The following is a 26,550-nucleotide window of genomic DNA, read 5'->3' as shown; positions in this document are numbered from 1 at the left end:
ACATCATAAAATATTAAGATGTAAAAAAACTGCTTGTTATCACTGAATGGTAAAGATTATTTTAATTTATCAGTTGGTAGTAAAAAGTGAATATACATTGTATATTGTATATAACAAAGATTTAAGTTGATTCTGGACAAAGAAAGATAACTCCAATTAAAAAAAAATCTTGCTATTGCACAATATTTTGCAATTAGATATTTCTTGCTTACTATTCTGGACAAAGAAAGATAACTCTAATTAAAAAAAAATTTGCTATTTCACAATATTGTGCAATTAGATATTTCTTGCCATTGCGCAATACTGTGCAATTGAAAAGACTTGCTATTGCACAATACTTAATATAATAATTTTAGATCCTGATTTGGACCAACTTGAAAACTGGGCCCATAATAAAAAATCTAAGTACATTTTTGGATTCAGCATATCAAAGAACCCCAAGATTTCAATTTTTGTTAAAATCAGACTAAGTTTATTTTGGACCCTTTGGACTTTAGTGTAGACCAATTTGAAAACAGGACCAAAAATGAAGAATCTACATACACAGTTAGATTTGGTATATCAAAGAACCCCATTTATTCAATTTTTGATGAAATCAAACAAAGTTTAATTTTGGACCCCGATTTGGACCAACTTGAAAACTGGGCCAATAATCAAGAATCTAAGTACATTTTTAGATTCAGCATATCAAAGAACCTAACTGATTAATTTTTTGTCAAAATCAAACTAAGTTTAATTTTGGACCCTTTGGACCTTAATGTAGACCAATTTGAAAACGGGACCAAAAGTTAAGAATCTACATACACAGTCATGACAGTTAGATTCGGCATATCAAAGAACCCCAATTATTCAATTTTGATGAAATCAAACAAAGTTTAATTTTGGACCCTTTGGGCCCCTTATTATGTTGGGACCAAAACTCCCAAAATCAATACCAACCTTCCTTTTATGGTCATAAACCTTGTGTTTAAATTTCATAGATTTCTATTTACTTATACTAACGTTATGGTGCGAAAAACAAGAAAAATGCTTATTTGGGTCCCTTTTTGGCCCCTATTTCCTAAACTGTTGGGACCTTAACTCCCAAAATCAATACCAACCTTCCTTTTGTAGTCATTAACATTGTGTTTAAATTTCATTGATTTCTATTTACTTAAACTAAAGTTATTGTGCGAAAACCAAGAATAATGCTTATTTGGGCCCTTTTTTGGCCCCTAATTCCTAAACTGTTGAAACCAAAACTCCCAAAATCAATCCCAACCGTTCTGTTGTGGTCATAAACCTTGTGTCAAAATTTCATAGATTTCTATTAACTTAAACTAAAGTTATAGTGCGAAAACCAAGAAAATGCTTATTTGGGCCCTTTTTGGCCCCTAATTCCTAAAATGTTGGGACCAAAACTCCCAAAATCACTACCAACCTTCCTTTTGTGGTCATAAACCTTGTGTTAAAATTTCATAGATTTCCATTCACTTTTACTAAAGTTATAGTGCGAAAACTAAAAGTATTCGGACGACGACGCAGACGACGACAACGCAGACGACGACGACGACGCAGACGACGACGACGACGCAGACGACGACGCCAACGTGATAGCAATATACGACGAAAAATTTTTCAAATTTTGCGGTCGTATAAAAAATTATCAGCTCACTTTTCAAGGACTCATTTACATTAAATGTATACATACAAATTTTAAGCCATACTTTGACAGCAGCCTTAGAGTTGATTTAAAGTCTTATAGGACTGTAAGTATGCTTTATTTTATAACTGTAGGTTGATGCCTTGTTTTGACTTATGAGTAAGGTCTTATAGGACTGTAAGTACGGTATGCTTTATTTTATCACTGTAGGTTGATGCATTGACTTATGAGTAAGGTCTTATAGGACTGTAAGTATGCTTTATTGTATCACTGTAGGTTGATGCCTTGACTTGACTTATGAAAAGATTTTTTTTTAAGCTAAAAGTGTTTGAAATGCTTTAAATTCATTTATCAAGGGACGTTTTATACCTTTCTTTGCAAGATAGGTTTTACTTGTTGTCATGGTGATATGATAGATACAAAAACTTATTTACTGTGGATTCATTTATTTGTTTGTGGATATCTAATTTAATGCAACTCGGGTGTTTTGCCGAGATCTGCATACAAGCTAATAGAAAATTTGCCATTCCTTTAATATTTAATTTCATTAATGAATCATCAGTAACTATCGATAGCCCCAGCACTGGAGGGACTATAGATACAGAAACATACTAACCCATCTGCAGACCCAGGACCGTTGGCACTATAGATACAGAAACATACTAACCCATCTGAAGACCCAGGACCGTTGGCACTATAGATACAGAAACAATCTGATCTTTTCATCATCATTGGTGTTTGTTTGGCAAAATGTACAAATTTGAGGCTCAGATGTACAAAGGATGGTTTCATAAATAACTCTCTTGTTGTTGTATTCAATATCTGAAATATAAAACTTAATTTCAGACTGTTCTGCAACAAACCCTCTGAGAATATTGTACATAGTTTCAACACAAAAAGGTCTTAAAGAATCATTTAAACACTATTTTTCACTTATTCTTACAACATTTGTATAAACTTCAAGATTATAAAAAAAACGGTTTTTTTCTAAAGTTAACATTGATTGGTTAAATATTTCTCAGTCATGTCCTGTGTTTGAATTTGTTTGTTAGCTTTTTGGTCATGAATGTTTGTCTCTAATATTTAATTAACTGTGCATTTGTATTCAGATATCGCAGATCAAAGGAGTAGGTCCGGTAAGGGCCGATTTTGGCCTCAAATTTCTGGTTCATCGAACGAAAGATTTTGGACACTTTTTAAACACTTAAGTGTCTATTTAAATTGATTCGATTAGTAAATGTAAAAGATTTCAACTGATTTAGTCATTAAAAACGCTCCGATTCAAGCTTAAATATATAAAATCTATCAAATATGCCAAAAAACGTCACTTTTCAGCTGGTTTTTGTCAAAAATGAAAGTGGCCGCATCCGTGTTCATCCTCAACCTTTATATATGTTATGTATTATCATCAAATACAACTTACATTTCAATATTATGAATGAACACGAATGCGGCCACTTTCATTTTAGACGGAAACCGTCTAAAATTCAGCTAAAATGCTCAAATTGTGAAGATTTCAGTAATTTAGCATGACTTAATGATGCTAGTACCCAATATATGTGCATTGTATTGTCAAAAATAGCCCATATTCATGTAGCAGAAGCATTCTACTTTCCAGTAAATGGCTAAAAGATTACATTTTCATACTTTTGCAAAACTGCTATATTTTTGGGCCAAAAAGGGGTCTTACTGAACCTACTCCTTTATTTGTTCATTGTTTAATCATACGTTTTTTGATTGAGTTAAGTCTGCCAATTGATATTTTATCGTATGTTTTTCTTTGTTGTGATGTTATGCTATTGTTTCAGAAAAAGGGAGAAGGTTTGGATCCATTAAAACGTTTAATCCCGCTGCAAATGTTTGCACCTGTCCTAAGTCAGGAATCTGATGTACAGTAGTTGTCGTTTGTTTATGTAATATATACGTGTTTCTCGTTTCTCGTTTTGTTTATATAGATTAGACCGTTGGTTTTCCCGTTTTAATGGTTTTACACTAGTAATTTTGGGGCCCTTTATAGCTTGTTGTTCGGTGTGAGCCAAGGCTCCGTGTTGAAGGCCGTACTTTAACCTATAATGGTTTACTTTTTAAATTGTTATTTGTATGGAGAGTTGTCTCATTGGCACTCACACCACATCTTCCTATATCTATTTTTATAACTGATAGTTACCATAAAGAAAAATGTTAAAGATATATTCCGAGTGTAAATTGTAAGAGAGGTCACACCGACATGCAGCTCTAACAGAAACATTTTGAGAGTTTTGCTGAGAACTACTAAACAGAGAGCTCATAACAATCTGAAAATATTGGTAAGAATATTTACACAGCACTAAAACAAAAACTTATAATATTGCCAAGAGTAGTCACACAGACAGCTCTAAACGAAATGTTCTGAGAGTTTTGGAGAGAGTAGTCACTTAAGGGAGCTCTAAAAGAAATATTCTGAGAGTTTTGGAGAGAGTAGTCACTTTCACACAGAGAGCTCTAAAAGAAATGTTCTGAGAGTTTTGGAGACAGTAGTCACTTAAGGGAGCTCTAAAGAAATGTTCTGAGAGTTTTGGAGACCGTAGTCACTTAAGGGAGCTCTAAAAGAAATGTTCTGAGAGTTTTGGAGACAGTAGTCACTTAAGGGAGCTCTAAAGAAATGTTCTGAGAGTTTTGGAGACAGTAGTCACTTAAGGGAGCTCTTAAAGAAATGTTCTGAGAGTTTTGGAGACAGTAGTCACTTAAGGGAGCTCTTAAAGAAATGTTCTGAGAGTAGTCACTTAAGGGAGCTCTAAAAGAAATGTTCTGAGAGTTTTGGAGACAATAGTAACTTTAGGGAGCTCTAAAAGAAATATTCTGAGAGTTTTGGAGAGAGTAGTCACTTTCACACAGAGAGCTCTAAAAGAAATGTTCTGAGAGTTTTGGAGACAGTAGTCACTTAAGGGAGCTCTAAAAGAAATGTTCTGAGAGTTTTGGAGAGAGTAGTCACTTAAGAGAGCTCTAAAAGAAATGTGCTGAGAGTTTTGGAGAGAGTAGTCACTTAAGAGAGCTCTAAAAGAAATATTCTGAGAGTTTTGGAGAGTGTAGTCACTTAAGAGAGCTCTAAAAGAAATGTTCTAAGAGTTTTGGAGAGAGTAGCCACTTAAGAGGGCTCTAAAAGAAATACTCTGAGAGTTTTGGAGAGTGTAGTCACACAGAGAGAACTAAAAGAAATGTTCTCAGAGTTTTAGAGAGTGTAGTCACACAGAGAGCTCTAAAAGAAATGTTCTGAGTGTATTGGAGAGAGTAGTCACACAGAGAGTGTAGTCACACAGAGAGCTCTAAAAGAAATGTTCTCGGAGTTTTGGAGAGTGTAGTCACACAGAGAGCTCTAAAAGAAATGTTCTGAGTGTATTGGAGAGAGAAGTCACACAGAGAGCTCTAAAAGAAATATTCTGAGTGTATTGGAGAGAGAAGTCACACAGAGCTCTAAAAGAAATATTTTGAGTGTATTGGAGAGAGAAGTCACACTAGGATTAAAATACATTCTGAGTGTATTGGAAAGAGTATTTCATAGACAGCAACAAAAATAAATGAAGAATGTGTCCATGGGACACAGAAGATGCCCCCTTTGGCGTATTACATTATAAAGGGACATAACTAGAGATTTGTAAAAGTGATGCCACCAAAACTGGAATTTAATCTGTGTTTTATGGTTATGAGTATTGTGTGTAAGTTTCATAACATATGGTTGAGGACAGTCTGAGACAAAACCAACAAAAAAAAATATGGGATGTTCATACAAATGAACAAGGGTAACAATTAATGCCCCTTCACTGCTGTTGGGGCATAAAAATATTCTAAGAATATTGCTTTAAAAGAGTAGTCACATCTTGAAGCTGACAAATAAATGTTTATAATTAAAATGAGTAAATGCTGATTGTGATAACTCAAAGCTAACACAAGTCCTCTATTAAATACACACACATCAATGACAGAGAACACATCAAATGATGACAGAGGTTTCTTATCTTTATATTTACCATGAGTAGATGTTGATTATCATAACTCAAAGCTAACACAAGTCCTCTATTAAATACACAGACATCAATGACAGAGAACACATCAAATGATGGAAGAGGTTTATTTTCTTTCTTCATTTGTTTCTTCTTGCCTTTTTTATCAGTCTGCTTTTTGTCCTTTTGTTTTTTCTGGAGGTTATATTTAATATACTGCTCTAGGTTACCAGTAGATGTTAGGTCTCCAGTCTGTAAATATATAAAACAATGAGCTCACAATTGTTGACAGGGACCCAGAATAACAATCAGTATTGAAAATACAATGGCAACTACATACTACGTCTACTTTTGGAAGACCTTGATGATAAAGATACATTTGATAAAAATTTCAAATAAGTTTGAGAGTGCTGAGAAACAAAGTTATTTAACAAACATTTCAAAGGGACTTAATTCCTGTTAAAATAGTTGAAAGGGACTGATTTTGAAACTCTTCCAAAATATCAATGATTTGAATGTCAGTAAAATCTGATATGAAATGTAGGCGTTAGAGCTCTTACCACGCAAGTTCCTATACAATTGACATTCCAAGGGACATCATCCCTGTTTAAATAATTAATAAGAGTTAAATTGCCTTTCAAACTCATCAATGATCCAATTAACCTTGATATAAAATTTCATATCAATCCTACAAGAAATGTGTGCATGAGGGAGATTACAATGCAATTTCTCATGATTTATATTTCTAAGGTCATAACTTCTTAAATAAATAGATGATTGGCAAGGATTTTCAAACTAATTTGAAACATTCTGGTATAAATTTTTGATACAAATTTTATCAAACTCTTGCAATAATTGCAGACAAACCAACACAGACAGACTGATATTATATGTTCTCTCTTCTCTTTGAATGGGAAGAAATTAAGAAATCCTAATTCAATTACAATTTAGGGACTGAAAACATTAGTGAGTGTTAAGTAAATATAAAACCAGACAGCAAAAGTATAAACAGGTAAAAAATCAAAGAATATCATATTACAGCACTAAAAACAATTGCCATACAAGAGGGAGGATGAGCTAGCTATAAAACAAAGTTTAACTTACCATTTTCTCTGGAAAATGCCTTTGCCAAGTCAGGAATATGTTCTGTTGATTAATACGGTTTGATTTTGTCTGTTTTTACAGAATTCACCTTTAATTGTTTTTTTTGTTATACTTTTTTGAATTTGCCTTGTAATTGGGTATTTTTGTTATATATTTTTGAATTTGCCTTGTAATTGGGTATTTTTGTTATTGAATTTGCCTTGCAATTGGATATTTTTGTTATTGAATTTGCCTTGTAATTGTTTTTTTTGTTATTGAATTTGCCTTGTATTTGGGTATTTTTGTTATTGAATTTGCCTTGTATTTGGGTATTTTTGTTATTAAATTTGCCTTGTAATTGGGTAATTTTGTTATTGAATTTGCCTTGTATTTGGTTTTTTTGTTATTGAATTTGCCTTGTATTTGGTTTTTTTGTTATTGAATTTGCCTTGTATTTGGGTATTTTTGTTATTGAATTTGCCTTGTATTTGGGTATTTTTGTTATTGAATTTGCCTTGTATTTGGGTATTTTTGTTATTGAATTTGCCTTGTTATTGGGTATTTTTGTTATTGAATTTGCCTTGTAATTGTTTTTTTTTTTTATTGAATTTGCCTTGTAATTGGGTATTTTTGTTATTAAATTTGCCTTTATTTGCCTTGTTATTGGGTATTTTTGTTATTGAATTTGCCTTGTTATTGGGTATTTTTGTTATTGAATTTGCCTTGTATTTGGTTTTTTTGTTATTGAATTTGCCTTGTATTTGGTTTTTTTGTTATTGAATTTGCCTTGTATTTGGTTTTTTTGTTATTGAATTTGCCTTGTATTTGGGTATTTTTGTTATTGAATTTGCCTTGTATTTGGGTATTTTTGTTATTGAATTTGCCTTGTTATTGGGTATTTTTGTTATTGAATTTGCCTTGTAATTGGTTTTTTTTTTTATTGAATTTGCCTTGTAATTGGGTATTTTTGTTATTAAATTTGCCTTTATTTGCCTTGTTATTGGGTATTTTTGTTATTGAATTTGCCTTGTTATTGGGTATTTTTGTTATTGAATTTGCCTTGTTATTGGGTATTTTTGTTATTGAATTTGCCTTGTATTTGGGTATTTTTGTTATTGAATTGCCTTGTAATTGGTTTTTTTTTTTATTGAATTTGCCTTGTATTTGGCTATTTTTGTTATTGAATTTGCCTTGTAATTGGGTATTTTTTTTTTATTGAATTTGCCTTGTAATTGGGTATTTTTTTTTTATTGAATTTGCCTTGTAATTGGGGGTACTATTGAACAAATTGTTACCAGAGGGTGAAAAGCTGGTTCAGTAAACGACCATCCTCTGTTGATAAACTTTCTCATTGCTCTCAGAACCTCAGCTTTCTGATCCTTATCCATACTGGTGAACTCTTTCAACCTGGTTTGTACATTCTGCAACAGTGGAAATAACAAAAACTTTAAAGAGGTTTATTCATATGTTTATAATTCTATGGTAATATGGTAATATAACATATGTTCATAATTCTATGGTATAACATATGTTTATAATTCTATGGTAATATAACATATGTTTATAATTCTATGGTAATATAACGTATGTTTATAATTCTATGTTAATATAACATATGTTTATAATTTTATGGTAATATAATATATGTTAATAATTCTATGGTAATATTACATATGTTCATAATTCGACGGTTATATAACATATGTTCATAATTTTATTGCAATATATGCATGCTATGTTCATAAGTATATGGCAATTATGTGACACATTTTGACATTAAAATTGAGAATAGACATGAAATGGGGAATATATCAGAGAGACAATAACTGGATCAAATAACAGCTGAAGGCCACCAACGGGTCTTCAAGACAGCGAGAAAATCCCATACCAGGATGTGTGTCTCAGCTGGCCTCTAAATAAATATGTATACTAGTTCAGTGAAAATGGACGCCATCCTAAACTTCAAATATATAAATGAACAAAAAGTATGATTGATATTAATACAATGACAAACTGTTGAAATGGTATATTTAGTCCAGAATTTAAGTTCAGATCTAGAGCAGCAAAACTTCTAGAAAAAATGGAGAATGTGTCCATGGGACACAGATGATGACTCTGCATGCATACAAAGTTATATAGGGACATTACTCAATAAAAGTCGAAAGTGACACTACTCAAATCTGAATTTTGTGATAATAAGCATTGTGCATATTCGTTTCATAACATTTAGTTGAAGCAAATCTTAAGTTAGAAAACGGTAACAAAAATTTCAGCAATTTTCAAATTGTAAAGGGGTATAACTCTAGAATGTTAAAAGTGACGCCACAAAAATTCAAACTTGATTTGTGTTTTGTTGTAATAAGCATTGTGTATAAATAAAATAAGTATGGAAAGAAAATTGTTGAACTGATGCACTGTTTTCAAATAATCCCATTCCCCAAACATACTGGACCTATTGCTTTAAGTACCTCAGAAATGGCAAAACCACAAACTTTAACATTCATCAATGCACCTTGAAAATTAGGTAAATGTTATACATTGTATTGAAACCTGTCATACTGAAAATACACCTCAAGTCCTTACAACCATTCTATACATCAAGTATAGTTGACCAGTAGCTTATGAACAATTCCAGGTATGCAACTGGTAAACATAGTGCGTTAATTTACGTTTTTTGATAGAGTTAAGCCTGCCAATTGATATTTTATCTGGTGTTTTTCTATGTTGTGATGTTATGCTATTGTTTCAGGAAAAGGGAAAAGGTTTGGTACCATTGAAACGTTTAATCCCGCTGCAAATGTTTGCAACTGTCCTAAGTCGGGAATCTTATGTATAGTAGTTGTCGTTTGTTTATGTAATTTATAAGTGTTTCCCGTTTCTTGTTTTTTATATTGATTAGACCATTGGTTTTCCCGTTTGAATGGTTTACACTAGTAATTTTGGAGCCCTTTATAGCTTGTTGTTTGATGTGAGCCAAGGCTTGGTGTTGAAGGCCGTAGATTGATCTATAATGGTTTACTTTTATATATCGTTATTTGGATGGAGAGTTGTCTCATTGGCACTCACACCACATCTTCCTATATCTATGTACACTGAATCATAACTCATCATCTTATTTCTTGACAACAAAGTTCCCCAGTACAATGAGTGTGGTAAAATTTATAACATTAGAAACTAGAGGCTCTAAAGAGCCTGTGTCGCTCACCTTGGTATATGTGAATATTAAACAAAGGAAGCAGATGGATTCATGACAAAATTGTGTTTAGGTGATGGTGATGTGTTTGTACATCTTACTTTACTGAACATTCTTGCTCCTTACAATTATCTCTATCTATAATGATCTTGGCCCAGTAGTTTCAGTGGAAAATGTTAGTAAAAATTTACAAATTTTATGAAAATTGTTAAAAATTGACTATAAAGGACAATAACTCCTTAGGGGGTCAACTGACCATTTTTGTCATGTTTAACTTATCTTTAGGTCTTACTTTGTTGTACATTATTGCTGTTTACAGTTTATCTCTATCTATAATAATATTCAAGATAATAACAAAAAACGTCAAAATTTTCTTAAAATTACCAATTATGGGGCAGCAACCCAACAACCGGTTGTCGGATCCATCTGAAAATTTCAGGGCAGATAGATCTTGACATGATAAACAATTTCACTCCGTCAGATTTGCTCTAAATGCTTTGATTTTTGAGTTATAAGCCAAAAACTGCATTTTACCCCTATGTCCTATATTTAGCCGTGGCAGCCATCTTGGTTGGATGGCCGGGTCACCGGACACATTTTTTAAACTACATACCCCAAAGATGATTGTGGCCAAGTTTGGATTAATTTAGCCCAGTAGTTTCAGAGGAGAAGATTTTTGTAAAAGATTACTAAGATTTACGAAAAATGGTTAAAAATTGACTATAAAGGGCAATAACTCCTTAAGGGGTCAACTGACCATTTCGGTCATGTTGACTTATTTGTAAATCTTACTTTGCTGAACATTATTGCTGTTTACAGTTTATCTCTATCTATAATAATATTCAAGATAATAACCAAAAACAGCAAAATTTCCATAAAATTACCAATTCAGGGGCAGCAACCCATCAACAAGTTGTCCGATTCATCTGAAAATTTCTGGGCAGATAGATCTTGACCTGATAAACAGTTTTACCCCATGTCAGATTTGCTCTAAATGCTTTGATTTTTAAGTTATAAGCCAAAAACTGCATTTTACCCCTATGTCCTATATTTAACCGTGGTAGCCATCTTGGTTGGATGGCCGGGTCACCGGACACATTTTTTAAACTACATACCCCAAAGATGATTGTGGCCAAGTTTGGATTAATTTAGCCCAGTAGTTTCAGAGAAGAAGATTTTTGTAAAAGATTACTAAGATTTACGAAAAATGGTTAAAAATTTACTATAAAGGGCAATAACTCCTTAAAGGGAAATCACACTATTGTTTATACGCATCGCTCTCGGCGCCGCCATAGTGTCGTAACTGTATTATGACGTCGCCGTTTTCGATTCCGCCGTAAAGGTTGCTAACTTATGAAAAAGAGAACGCTCGAAGGGATGTTCCACTAAAGCAGGAGAAATGATAATGGACATATCATATTTTTTACAACTGATATGTTGTACTAGCGAGTTTCTAGATTGTATTGGGGTTTACCTGCGGAATACAAAATAATGGGCAAATACTGCAGAATAAAAGGCAAAAAAAAAAAAGATTGAATGATGAGGTGCTAAAATATAGAGAATAAAAAATATTGGAAACACAAAATATATATTAATAAATGAATGACCCACTATCCAGACCATTATGATAAAAAGGATCTACCAATACAAAACACATAATCATCATGCATAATCAACACTAAGAACGTTGGAATTTCATAGCATATTCAATGTAACTTAGTACCCCCTCCGACCATTTTCTCGATAACGAAGTCGGTGACATATGATTTTTTTTTAATTTTCTAATGTATATGTTCAATATCTAATTGAATTCTAAATTTCCAAAAATATTATGGACTCATCTTGACCTTAAGTGCAAAAATGAAAATGCTACTCGAAATGGACAAAATGTATGGCAAAAAAATAGCCGAAAGCGGTCATGATGAAATGGCACAACTTTGGCAGCGTATCGCCGCGATGCGGTATGTAGGGTTCAGCGTATTTTTTTTTTTTTTTTTTTTTTTTTTTGGGGGGGGGGGGGGGTACAAATAGACCAAGAGTACCAGCAGGTTAGCGTATAGCTATCGGAATCTGTAGTTTTCTGTTCAAAAGAGGGTTGTAAATAAGAACATGAGTTTCAACTTACAGTTTTCTCATATCACATGCATGCAACGTCATAACTATTATAGTCTTCTATACTACATGTATAAATAATTCATTAAACATCTCATTTCATATAAGTATTTATCCGGCTCAGCCTGTTGGATTTTTACAAAGCAGAGTCAAATTCATATGTTCTAATCTAGTTTTGAATATGCATTAAACTTGCCAATGGACGTAAATGTGTGAAGTCCTATTTTAAATCGTTATTTATTTCACATGTGACGACAGAAATGATCTAAGTGTCGTCCATCTTTCCCGTTCCTTTGATATCTAACGCCTCTGAACCCTGAACAGTTTGGGCAAGTTTGGATACAATATTAAAGCTTGATACGGTCTAAATTTGGATTGTGATAAAATTTTTGACATAATATAGGTTTCTGACACAAAATAAATGTGGTCAAAGGTATTAAAAATCTATTGTGCAATACTGTGCAATTGGAGATTTCTTTTTGAGATATTTCGAATAATTTGCAAAAAAATAAAATAAAACGCCACCCCCTCCCCTCTTGGAGTAATTACTGGCCGACCACCAAACTCAATCCCAGCCTTCCCTGTGTGGTATGGAACCTTGTAGTACAATTTTAGATAGATCCATACACTTAAACACAAGTTATTGTAAAATAGTAATTTTAGTAAAATGCTTGTTTGTGGCTCCTAATTCCTGAACGTTTTGAGCAATTACATGTACCCTTTAAATCAATTTCAGCCTTTCATTTGTGATATGGAACCTTGTGGTACAATTTCAGAAAGATTCATTACTTCTCAATGTCATATTAGAAATTTATGAAAATCAAAAGGGTATTTACATCAACAGATATAAACAATTTATCAAAGTTGTATGAAAATTGATGAAAGCGATATTGAGTTATAATTGTCCGAAAACTGGAAAATCCCCCCTTTTTAATGGATAAAACCCTATAACTCGAAAACGTAAAATCAAAATTTATAAAAAAGAAAAAAAGAAAGGGAGCTCACGTCAATAGATATAAACAATGTCCGACATGTTGACGACGGACGGACGGACAGATGTATACCATAATACGTCCCGTAACCGGGCGTATACTAATTCAACACGTACTATACATTTGGCTTTACCAGTCTCCAACAAGAGAAATATTTAACACACACACACACACACACACACACACACACACACATGTATTTATGTAGAGATATATACATGTCTCACAGAGTACTGCTAAACTAACAAACACATTAATGGTCCGTCTGGTGAAAGAATATTCCACTCATATAGACAAATGTTTTGTGCTGATGTTCATGTAATATTTGCCACTGAAAGTTTTGCAAAAACAAGAAAACAATGGTAAAAAAAAATAAAAAATAGTAATAAAAGTTCAGATGTAGGTTCGAGTTTAGATCACTCAATGTGATCACTGTCGACAGTGATTAAGGGATATTGTCGGAGACCGTGACTGAAAAGGACATCCAGTTTTTTTACTCTTTATTCTTTGGTTCTTTAAACAAAAATAGCCAACATGGTATAGCAGAGAGTGCTTAAATATTGGCACACAAATTCAATTAATTATTTTCAAATTAACTATCATTAATGAGGGGTGGGGTGGGGGGGGGGGGGGGGAGGCCAGAAGAGTCCTGATCCCGAAATCCCGGGCTTAAAATTAAGAAATTATTCCTTCATGTCATGCTCTATGCTCATTTTAACATGGGTAGGCATTATATTTGTCGATATTTTACACTGAGCGTTAGCGAGGTGTAAAATGTGGTCAAATATAATGCCTACCCATGTTAAAATGAGCATAGAGCATGACATGAAGGAATTATTTCGATTCTAATAGGACAAATACAGTATTTTCATAGGTCGAAACGTACGAAAATACCATAAAAATGTTTGGCTTTTCCCATTTCCTCCCCGAGGAGTCTGTGCATTACATTTCATATTTGATAAGTTTAAAAATTACAAGCAGGGTAAATATATGTTGTTTTATAAAAAATATATAATAAAAGTTTATGTTAGCTGCTTAAATGTATATATTTTAAAGGATAACGATGGAAATAACGTTAATATACACAGTAAATTCGTAAGCATGTGTCAGACATATTTTGTGCTCATTAGAACACGGCTTTGTTCACAAAGCGTAATAAGGACGTTATATTAGAATAAAAACATGAAATCCCGAGGTCCAGAATTTAAAAAAAAAAATCCTGACATCCCGAACATCGAAAAAAGAAATCCCGGATCCCGAGCTTAAAAACACTTGATACCGACGTCCCGAAAAAGGTCCTGCACTTACTCTATCTAACAGTATAACTCAAGAAGTTTCTAAGTGTAACTTGAGCTTAAACTAGAAATCTTACTGGAAAAAATATTCGAAATCAAAATAAAACTTGAACTTTCACTCAAAATTTAACTGGAACTCGAACTTAATTTGTGTCGATTATGGATCCCGGAGCGTTGTGTAATAACAGAAATGTTAGCCAATTTTAAATTTCTTCCGAAAACGGTGTCATTGAGGGCTTTTTTTTTAAAGTGCCGAGTTTGTGGCTTTTTAAACACGGCATTTCGGTTTTATCTTCCGGTGCAATGGACAAGTTAGTGAATTTATTCTGTTTGTAGTCTAAATGGAACGTGTTACTTTTCAGCCCAGATACCCTCAATCTTCCGAAGTAGAAGATTCTAAATCTGCAAGCCGTAAATTAATTCTTTAATACGGAATGAGGCACACATTAGTTTTTCATATACAACAAATGCAATTAAAAAATTTAGATGACTCCAACTTTGACAATTACTTTTTAATAAACTGTTACTGTATGTTTAATAATGAATAATCAAAATACCTTAAAAAAAATATTATTATATAAAAAAAGGTTTAACCCAATAGTTCCAAGCATTGCAAGAAATGCTGCAATACTAGCAACGTCGTTCTATATATAGATAACGTTAAGAGTAAAAAGTTATAATTCCCGCCAAAAATTGATAATAAGATTATTTCCACTGTAGCGGATTTAAAACATCGGTGACCCCCCTTTTTTATTTATGCTTTTAAAATCTCCCCTGAAGCTGCAACTATTGCAGAAGTTTGAAGGAAAAAACATTAGTAGATTTTTTTTTATTTCAAGAAAAATCTATAATAAACGGTAATTAAAAATGGCGGGAAATGTAAAAAGGCTTTAAAAAATAAGGAAACTGAGAAAAATAAATGTGTATAAGATATAAGTTACAATTGACTGTTTTAGTTAAACCAGTTAAACATCGTTTTTCAATAATTTTGCCTTCTTTTAGCATTTTTGAGCGCTATTTCTATATTACGGTATAACGCAATTCTTTACTTTTTGATGACGTCATATCTCGAAAACAACATCGGTGACCCCAATTTTTTTTTCGCCTAAAATATTGAAATAAGTATGATCTGTCTACATGCAAAGTTTTAATGAATTATTATGAGTAGTTTAAATAGTGTGATTTCCCTTTAAGGGGTCAACTGACCATTTCGGTCATGTTGACTTATTTGTAAATCTTACTTTGCTGAACATTATTGCTGTTTACAGTTTATCTCTATCTATAATAATATTCAAGATAATAACCAAAAACAGCAAAATTTCCATAAAATTACCAATTCAGGGGCAGCAACCAATCAACAGGTTGTCAGATTCATCTGAACATTTCTGGGCAGATAGATCTTGACCTGATAAACAATTTTATCCCATGTCAGATTTGCTCTAAATGCTTTGGTTTTTGAGTTATAAGCCAAAAACTGCATTTTTCCCCTATGTTCTATTTTTAGCCATGGCGGCCATCTTGGTTGGTTGGCGGGGTCACCGGACACATTTTTTAATCTACATACCCCAATGATGATTGTGGCCAAGTTTGATTAAATTTGGCTTAGTAGTTTCAGAGGAGAAGATTTTTGTAAAAGATTACTAAGATTTACGAAAAATGGTTAAAAATTTACTATAAAGGGCAATAACTCCTTAAGGGGTCAACTGACCATTTCGGTCATGTTGACTTATTTGTAAATCTTACTTTGCTGAACATTATTGCTGTTTACAATTTATCTCTATCTATAATAATATTCAAGATAATAACCAAAAACAGCAAAATTTCCATAAAATTACCAATTCAGGGGCAGCAACCCATCAACGGGTTGTCCGATTCATCTGAAAATTTCTGGGCAGATAGATCTTGACCTGATAAACAATTTTACCCCATGTCAGATTTGCTCTAAATGCTTTGATTTTTGAGTTATAAGCCAAAAACTGCATTTTACCCCTATGTCCTATATTTAGCCATGGCAGCCATCTTGGTTGGATGGCCGGGTCACCGGACACATTTTTTAAACTACATACCCCAAAGATGATTGTGGCCAAGTTTGGATTAATTTAGCCCAGTAGTTTCAGAGAAGAAGATTTTTGTTAAAGATTACTAAGATTTATGAAAAATGATTAAAAATTTACTATAAAGGGCAATAACTCCTTAAGGGGTCAACTGACCATTTCGGTCATGTTGACTTATTTGTAAATCTTACTTTGCTGAACATTATTGCTGTTTACAGTTTATCTCTATCTATAATAATATTCAAGATAATAACCAAAAACAGCAAAATTTCCATAAAATTACCAATTCAGGGGCAGCAACCCATCAACGGGTTGTCCGATTCATCTGAAAATTTCTGGGCAGATAGATCTTGACCTGATAAACAATTTTACCCCATGTCAGATTTGCTCTAAATGCTTTGGTTTTTGAGTTATAAGCCAAAAACTGCATTTTACCCCTATGTTCTATTTTTAGCCATGGCGGCCATCTTGGTTGGTTGGCGGGGTCAACAGACACATTTTTTAAACTAGATACCCCAATGATGATTGTGGCCAAGTTTGATTAAATTTGGCTTAGTAGTTTCAGAGGAGAAGATTTTTGTAAAAGTTAACGACGACGGACGCAGGACGACGACGGACGCAGGACGACGACGGACGACGGACGCCGGACGCAAAGTGATGGGAAAAGCTCACTTGGCCCTTCGGGCCAGGTGAGCTAAAAAAGGAAGTGGTTTCACAGCATAATCATCTTCGCTAACCAAAGTTTACTATGGCGCCTAGTCCCCCTACCCTCAACCCTTGGCAGATTAAGCAAATATTTCTGATCATAATTTTTTACCTTTAGCAGCTCTTGAACTTTCTTCTGTCTGGAGGTGTTAAAATGGTTGTGTCTTGTGTTTACAAATTTTGTGAAATAGGAACTAAACAAATATTTTCATATTCAAACATTCACTCAAAAACCTTTCCAAGAAACTTCATTTAGTTGATTAAGGACTTCGAAATTGTCACTAAATATCTTCCTATGTTTTATAGCGGTTATTACACAATCAACATCTGGCAATTGTTAATTTACATTATCTACATTTAAACGTGATCATCTTAAGAGTGATTTTTGATTGGATGCAGTCAGTTACAACTGAGATCAACGAAAATAATTAGCTCAGAACTCCGAAATTTTATCTTAATTCGACATTCGGGTGGAGAGGAGGGGACTAGACCATAACCCTTGGTTAGCTAAATGAGATGCAGCATGACATGATAATGACAAAAAATACCCTGAAAATATTGAAATTGTTTAAAAGTTAAAGGTTAAATGATAGTACCTCACATTTAAACCACCTAAGTCGATGGTAAACATTCATTTTTGTTTTTTGTCCATCTGTACCTGTCCATACGAGATGACAAAGGTTTGGGTTACTGCTAAAATCACTTGGTATCCTTGATACACATCCATACATGTTGGTATGAATCAGATGAACAGTTTCACCAAAAGGCCCTCTGTACACTTCTGTCATGGTTGGTAGGAGCGATGTTGTAGCTGAAAGTAGAATAAATCTTGAACTATATACAGTTTAACTCTATCATGGTCAGTAGGATTGATGTTGTAGCTGAAAGTAGAATAAATCTTGAACTGTATACAGTATAACTCTATCAAGGTCAGTAGGATTGATGTTGTAGCTGAAAGTAGAATAAATCTTGAACTGTATACAGTATAACTCTATCAAGGTCAGTAGGATTGATGTTGTAGCTGAAAGTAGAATAAATCTTGAACTGTATACAGCATAACTCTATCAAGGTCAGTAGGATTGATGTTGTAGCTGAAAGTAGAATAAATCTTGAACTGTATACAGTATAACTCTATCAAGGTCAGTAGGATTGATGTTGTAGCTGAAAGTAGAATAAATCTTGAACTGTATACAGTTTAAATCTATCATGGTCAGATGGATTGATGTTGTAGCTGAAAGTAGAATAAATCTTGAACTCTATACAGTTTAACTCTATCATGGTCAGATGGATTGATGTTGTAGCTGAAAGTAGAATAAATCTTGAACTGTATACAGTTTAACTCTATCATGGTCAGATGGATTAATGTTGTAGCTGAAAGTAGAATAAATCTTGAACTGTATACAGTATAACTATATCATGGTCAGATGGATTGATGTTGTAGCTGAAAGTAGAAAAAATCTTGAACTGTATACAGTATAACTATATCATGGTCAGAAGGACTAATGTAGCTGAAACATTTGTGAAAGTAAAATAGATCTTGAACCGTATACAGTATAACTCTATTATGGTGAGATGGGGCGTAGCTGGGTCCCTTTGAAGTGCACGCCAACCAGGGGGGGTTTGGCTAGATGCAAAATGGTGCGTTCTGACGGCCTAAAATTGGTTTGATTAGCAAATTATTTAGACTGTATTTGATCATTCTTTATTGAGAAACATCCTGAATATTTTTCAAAAATTTGCCCATCATATTTTTAGCTGAAACAAAAACGTCCATGGCCTTGTCTAAATTGACCTCAAAATCACGGTGGAACCCGAAGCCGATAATCTGTCATTTCTCATTGTGGAACGGATGTACGTTTTCAAACGTTTCAGTACGCTAAACGACCTTTCAGCTGTAGCACTAACAAAGGGCATTGTTAGGAGAACACACAGTATTGGTCAATTGGTCATTAGTTATTTGTTCGACCACACACGGAAGAAAATATTGTGCATGAAAACGGTTTTCTGAATTCAGAAGTCGAGAATCAAGTTCTGTGATCATATGATCCAGAAACGGATAGTAGAGAGAAATTCGCCAGTAATCCTTAGGTGTTTCGGCTGGATGGTTAGCTCTCGAGGTTTGTCTTCCACACCACCTAGAAACATTTTCAACTATACCAAAAAGCTCTGCTATATCAAGAGTGGTTTGGTATAGCTCGTTCCAAACATTATCATCATTTTGCTCGGAACGCAACATTTCAGTAATTGACTAGTACTGCGGAACTTGATGAAGTCTTGAAAGGCTATTTTATTTTATTTTTAATGCGTTGACGCCTTAATATTTCCACAGGAAGGTGTCAAAACAGAACAATATGAAGAAGCCCTTCAAAACAATAATTTAAAGAGGGAGTTCAGATTTGTATTTACCGTTATCGTAATTTACATATAAAAAAGGGGTGAAAGATACCAAGGGGACAGTCAAACTCATATAAAGTTTACTGTAATTGTTCAGGGTCGGAACCAAAGTTGAGAGATAAAAATGGAACAAAAGTCAATTGGTCATTTTTTTGCGAAAATAATGTACGAAATTTACAACCCTTATCTAAACAAAAAACGTGGGTTTACAACCCCTGCAGCCCTGTTAGTTCAACGACGCGCATTCTATATTTTTTTAATTGAAATGGAGTTAATATACCTTGTCGGAAATTTGAAGGTGTGGACATCTTTCCATTTGTCGGGCAAAAGTTGTAACTTTACATCTTTTCCTAAGGATTTCGAATCCCTCAACAAAGAAATATCTGAATAAGATGGTCCCAGATTTTTTTGTACTGGCTTTGACATGACACTGATACATGTGGCACTTAAGCTAAGTTCAATCATCGTCAATTTTTGACGTTTCAGGGGTCTAAATTGTCCAGATTTGTTGCTGGGTGTGTTTCTGCATGACTATCACTGTTGGAAGGCGTTTTTGTCAATGTGAAAGAAAAAAATGTCTAACGTTTGCCCTTTAGGCTTGTCACGCTTTGAACTGTTCATTAGGAGATAACTGTATTGTATTTTAAGCTACGACGGCATCAATTGGGGATTTGATGGTCGCAAATTAAGTTCACTGGCGACGCGTTAGCGGAGACAGTAAACAGGTATTTGCGACCATCAAATCCCAAATTGAAGCCGTCGGAGCTTAAAATACAATATTGTTATCTCCAGTCTAATGAAACTAACAGAAAACAACGTTAAAATATGTATTTAAAATCTGTCATATGCCGTCTGCGCTTGCGCGTACGTCCCATGTAAGAAAGTGACGTTATCCAATCAAAATGAACGTTACAAACGTTGTTGCATTAGAATGTTTGTTTTATACGCTGCTTTTTACGTCGAGTACCAGAAGAAAATTCTCGCAAATAATTTAAAAACGATTTCGGTCAAGATTGATTTTACAGACGGAAATATTATTGTGACGTTATTAAAATAGTTATACTGTATCGTTTTCTACTTTGCTTGGTTAAGTTAGATTTAATATTTTTTACTCGTTTGTATTTTTATATTATTTTTCGGCGTAAATTATTTTTTTAGACCCCGCGATGTGCACGCCATGGCGTGACAGCGTATATTAAGCTACGCCCCAGGTCAGTAGGATTGATGCTGTAGCTGAAAGTAAAATAAATCTTGAACTATATACAGTTTAACTCTATCATGGTTGGTAGGATTGATGTTGTAGCTGAAAGTAAAATAAGTCGTGAACTTAATACAGTTTAACTCTATCAAGGTTGGTAGGATTGATGTTGTGGCTGAAAGTAAACTCAAATCTTGAACTGAAAACAGCTTAACTCTATCATGGTTAGTAGGATTGATGTTGTAGCTGAAAGTAAAATAAATCTTGAACTGTATACAGTTTTACTCTATCATAGTCAGTAGGATTGATGTTGTGGCTGAAAGTAAAATCAAATCTTGAACTGTATACAGTTTAACTCTATCATGGTCAGGATTGATGTTGTAGCTGCATGTTAAATAAATATATATTGTAAATGATATCTTGCTTGAAATAAGGGAGATAAATTTGTACTTTTGGTTTACACAAAGTTCCTCTCAGTGGCTATTTAAACAAAAACTTGAATTTGAAAGTTGATTTGATATTTTAGAAACCAACCAAATACTAGAACTCTGCAAGTTTAGGACAACAAATCATAAGCTACTTATTGAATGGAAGGCAAAATATACAACGTGAAAAAAGTGTGTGCACATTATTCGACTTGAATGAAATTGGTGACGAATTTCATCACAGTATGTCATGCAGGAAATTTGCCAACATCTGAAATTTATTTATTCAAGAAAAAATTTCAAAATTTCCAAATACACTTAAATTTAGTAATCTTATGACCTGCAAAAGAAAATCGATACTTTCGAAACTCTGTAAATTTATTAAAATTGTTAATAAAGGGTTGTGTGATCCGGGGTGACACCTCTCTCATGCATGTTGATTTGTTGATTTGTTATTAATATTATGTTTTCTCTGTACAATTCAAATATAAATGCTGGCTTATTGAGAAATAATGATATATAGTGTCCTTATTGATTTGCTTTAAGCTAATTCCAAAAATAAATCCTTACTATGTACTTTTTATGAAATAAGTGCATTTTCATACCAAATATCATTGACCTTCCACTAGCTATATAGTGCTTCCCCACAAACTGAATTATCACATATTAAATATCATTGACCTACCACTAGTGCTTCCCCACAAACCTGTGGCATAGCCAGGGTTAAACTGATGTGGATGCGAAAAAAAATTTGGGGCCATTTTATGCAGAAAATTATTTTTTGGATGATTTTCCCTGTATGCATGTGAACTCCACTAGAATCAGACACTGGCTAGATTTTTGTTTAATTTCAAAATACCCACCAATATAGATTTCGAAAAAGAATTTTATTGTTTTCTCAAAAGTACAATCATTCAATTCAGAAATATTTGATGAAAGAGTTTCACACCGAATCTAGATTTGCTACATGTCACTTCCTAATTATGTTTTTTTTTCTTCAATTTTGCCCCTTTAACAATTTTACTGCTATAACTAGGAGATCACCATTATACTAACATCTGTAGGAAAAAAGGGCAATCAGTAGGCTGGCAGTTATCAGTAAACATCAGTAAGAAAGAAATAACAGAAAGGAAATTGTAGCAAGTCTACACCAAATCTTATATTTGACATCTCAACCAGATGCTCCGCAGGGCGCAGCTTTATACGACCGCAGAGGTTGAACCCTGAACGGTTGGGGCAAGTATGGACACAACTTTCAAGCTTGATTCAGCTCTAAATTTGGACTGTGATTAAATAGTTGACACAGCATAGTTTTCTGACACAGAATGAATGTGGTCTAATGAACTTAAAATGTTTGTTTTGCCTTTGAGCAATTCACTATGCTGTTGAATATTAATCCTCTCAAAAAAATTGAAGAAATAGCAATAACTACTCATTTAAATACATCATAAAATATTAAAATGTAAAAAAAGTGCTTGTTATCACTGAATGGTAAAGATTGTTTTAATTTATCAGTTGGTAGTAAAAGTAAAAATATACATTGTATATTGTATAAAACAATGATTTAAGTTGATTCAACTACTTTTCTGGACAAAGAAAGATAACTCCAATCAATTGAAAATTTCTTGCTATTGCACAATATTGTGCAATTAGATATTTCTTGCTATTGCGCAATACTGTGCAATTGAAAATATTTGCTATTGCACAATACTGTGCAATTGAAGATTTCTTGCTATTGCTAAATACTGTGTAATTGAAAATTTCTTGCTATTGCACAATACTGTGCAATTGAAGATTTCTTGCTATTGCTGAATACTCTGCAATTGAAAATTTCTTCCTATTGCACAATACTTAATATAACAAGTGAAACTGCGAGCTACTGCTCACTGATGATACCCCCGCCGCAAGTGGATAATATTAATAGTGTAAAAATATGCAAGTGTTCGGTAAACAGGAAGTTGTCAAGTGATCAATCTGAAAACGCATCACACGGTATAGCTGACTTATATAAATCCTGAAACCAAATTTCAGAAATCCTTGTATTGTAGTTCCTGGGAAAAATGTGACGAAAATTTTCAACTTGGCTATCATGTGTAAAATCATACAAGTGTTCGGTAAACAGGAAGTTGTCAAGTGATCAATCTGAAAACGCATCACACGGTATAGCTGACTTAGATAAACCCTGAAACCAAATTTCAGAAATCCTTGTATTGTAGTTCCTGAGAAAAATGTGACGAAAATTTTCAACTTGGCTATCATGTGTAAAATCATACAAGTGTTCGGTAAACAGGAAGTTGTCAAGTGATGAATCTGAAAACGCATCACACGGTGGCTGACATATATAAATGTTGATACCAAATTACAGAAAGGGTGGATGTGTAGTACCTGAGAAAAATGTGACGAAAATTTTCAACTTGGCTATCATGTGTAAAATCATACAAGTGTTCGGTAAACAGGAAGTTGTCAAGTGATGAATCTGAAAATGCATCACACGGTGGCTGACATATATAAATGTTGATACCAAATTACAGAAAGGGTGGATGTGTAGTACCTGAGAAAAATGTGACGAAAATTTTCAACTTGGCTATCATGTGTAAAATCATACAAGTGTTCGGTAAACAGGAAGTTGTCAAGTGATCAATCTGAAAACGCATCACACAGGATAGCTGACTTAGATAAACCCTGAAACCAAATTTCAGAAATCCTTGTATTGTAGTTCCTGAGAAAAATGTGACGAAAATTTTCAACTTGGCTATCATGTGTAAAATCATACAAGTGTTCGGTAAACAGGAAGTTGTCAAGTGATGAATCTGAAAACGCATCACACAGTATGGCTGACATATATAAATGTTGATACCAAATTACAGAAAGGGTGGATGTGTAGTTCCTGAGAAAAATGTGACGAAAGTTTCATTGGACGGACTGACTGACGGACGGACAGACTGACGGACAGACAGAGGTAAAACAGTATACCCCCCCTTTTTTAAAGCGGGGGTATAATAATTTTGGATCCTGATTTGGACCAACTTGAAAACTGGGACAATAATAAAAAATCTAAGTACATGTTTAGCATATCAAAGAAGCCCAAGAATTCAATTTTTGCTAAAATCAAGCTAAGTTTAATTTTGGACCCTTTGAACCTTTATGTTGATCAATTTGAAAACGAGACCAAAAATTAAGAATCTACATACACAGTTAGAATCGGCATATCAAAGAAACCCAATTATTCAATTTTTGATGAAATCAAACAAAGTTTAATTTTGGACCCCGATTTGGACCAACTTGAAAACTGGGCCAATAATCAAAAATCTAAGTACATTTTTAGATTCAGCATATCAAAGAACCCCAAAGATTCAATTTTTGTCAAAATCAAACAAAGTTCAATTTTGGACCCTTTGGACCTTAATGTAGACCAATTTGTAAACGGGACTAAAAATTAAGAATCTACGATTCTACATACACAGTTAGATTCGGCATATCAAAGAACCCCAATTATTCAATTTTTGATGAAATCAAACAAAGTTTAATTTTGGACCCTTTGGGCCCTTATTCCTAAACTGTTGGGACCAAAACTCCCAAAATCAATCCCAACCTTCCTTTTATGGTCATAAACCTTGTGTTTAAATTTCATAGATTTCTATTTACTTATAATAAAGTTATGGTGCAAAAACCAAAAAAAAGGCTTATTTGGGCCCCTTTTTGGCCCCTAATTCCTAAACTGTTCGGACCTCAACTCCCAAAATCAATCTCAACCTTCCTTTTGTGGTCATAAACCTTGTGTTTAAATTTCATTGATTTCTATTTTCTAATACTAAAGTTATAGTGCGAAAACCAAGAAAATGCTTATTTGGGCCCTTTTTGGCCCCTAATTCCTAAAATGTTGGGACCAAAACTCCCAAAATCAATCCCAACCTTCCTTTTGTGGTCATAAACCTTGTGTTAAAATTTCATAGATTTCTATTTACTTTTACTAAAGTTAGAGTGCGAAAACTAAAAGTATTCGGACGACGACGGCGTGATAGCAATATACGACGAAAAATTAAAATTTTTGCGGTCGTATAAAAACAGAACCATTACAGCAGCACTTATGTATATGGAACTTCGAAGTATAGGAACCGATGTGACCCCACTTTCCCAGAATTTGATCCAACCCATTGGTTGTTTGAATACTTGTCTTAACGCGTTACAGGGGAAATGGATAGATAAAATATGTGCAGGGACATTGAATCTCTTTATTATCTGTTATTTTATTGAAAATAAAATTAAATATTTGAACCTATATAGAAAGGGGTATTTATAAGCCCAGGAATTATCACACTTCATTACAGTAAATACTAGTCTCAGATACTAGTAGAGTTCTTATCACTTCGTCTTTCATGTCACAGGAAACAATACCAGGATATGATGGTTTAGTTGTTTACTAGTAACGTTGCTATGTCATCGCTTTGCTTGGCTAAATTTTAGACCAAACAAGTCTGCAGGTCTGCGTATCATTATCTGTGCTTGCCGCAGCCGACTGCTCACTACGACTTAGACTTTAATGAAAAAGCTGAAAGCACTTTTCTGCAATTTATCCATCTTGTTTACATAACTAAACGAATAAAACGATCCTAAAGGAAAAACCATGCATACTGCGACGAAAATGATTGGACACTTTTCTCATATCCTCAACCTTGTTACATTCGGATACCTCCGTGTGTATCTGCTGTGAACACATGCAATAATTTTAATTTTTTTTTTTGTCATAATGATGTGGATGCTTGAGCATCTGAGCATACATGCAACATGTGCAAGCTAGGCCACTGCAAACTGAACACAAATAAAAACATGTAAATAAAGAAAACTCAAAGTCAATAGACTGAGGGGACCCACAATAGAAACAGCATACCTAAGTCTCCCCTTTTCATCCTGTCAAGTCAGAACAAACCAGATGCTCCGCAGGGCACAGTTTGATACGACCGCAGATGTTGAACACTGAACAGTTGGGGCAAGTATGGACTTGATACAGCTCTGAATTTGGCTTGTGACTAAATAGTTGACACAGAATAGGTTTCTGACACAGAATGAATATGGTCTAAGAACTTGAAAAAATTAAATAGGACATTTATCTATAAATTTATATTATGGTCCAATATCCAAAATCTAAATACATGGTTAGATTCAGCATATCAAAGAACCCCAAGAATTAAATTTTTGATAAAATCAAATAAGTTCAATTTTGGACCCTTTAGAACTCAATGTCGATCAATTTGATAAAGGGGCCCAAATATCAAAAATCTAAATACATAGTTAGATTCAGCATGTCAAAGAACCTCATGTATTAATTTTTTTTTTTAAATCAAAGTTTAATTTTGGACCTTTTGGAACTTAATGTAGACCAATTTAAAAACTGGACCAAAAATTACGAATCTAAATACACGGTTAGATTCAGCATATCAAAGAACCACAAGAATTCAATTTTTGTTAAAATCAAACTAGGT

General features: G+C 33.6%; 1 protein-coding gene across 2 annotated transcripts in view; it reads right to left on the bottom strand.

Moving 5' to 3' along the window:
- Positions 1-26,550, bottom strand: part of LOC139486612 (uncharacterized) — an 80,056-nt gene that overhangs the window by 6,802 nt on the left and 46,704 nt on the right. For both annotated transcript variants that reach the window (XM_071271539.1, XM_071271540.1), the window contains exons 11-14: positions 17,650-17,864; positions 7,998-8,123; positions 5,647-5,871; positions 2,310-2,464 (exon numbers count right to left, since the gene is read on the bottom strand). In XM_071271539.1, the coding sequence (XP_071127640.1) occupies positions 2,310-2,464; positions 5,647-5,871; positions 7,998-8,123; positions 17,650-17,864 (721 nt within the window). The remainder of the gene's footprint in view (positions 1-2,309; positions 2,465-5,646; positions 5,872-7,997; positions 8,124-17,649; positions 17,865-26,550) is intronic.

Source organism: Mytilus edulis, chromosome 8 (assembly GCF_963676685.1).
Source record: "Mytilus edulis chromosome 8, xbMytEdul2.2, whole genome shotgun sequence".
Taxonomy (NCBI): domain Eukaryota; kingdom Metazoa; phylum Mollusca; class Bivalvia; order Mytilida; family Mytilidae; genus Mytilus; species Mytilus edulis.
This window is presented reverse-complemented; position numbering and strand designations above follow the sequence as displayed.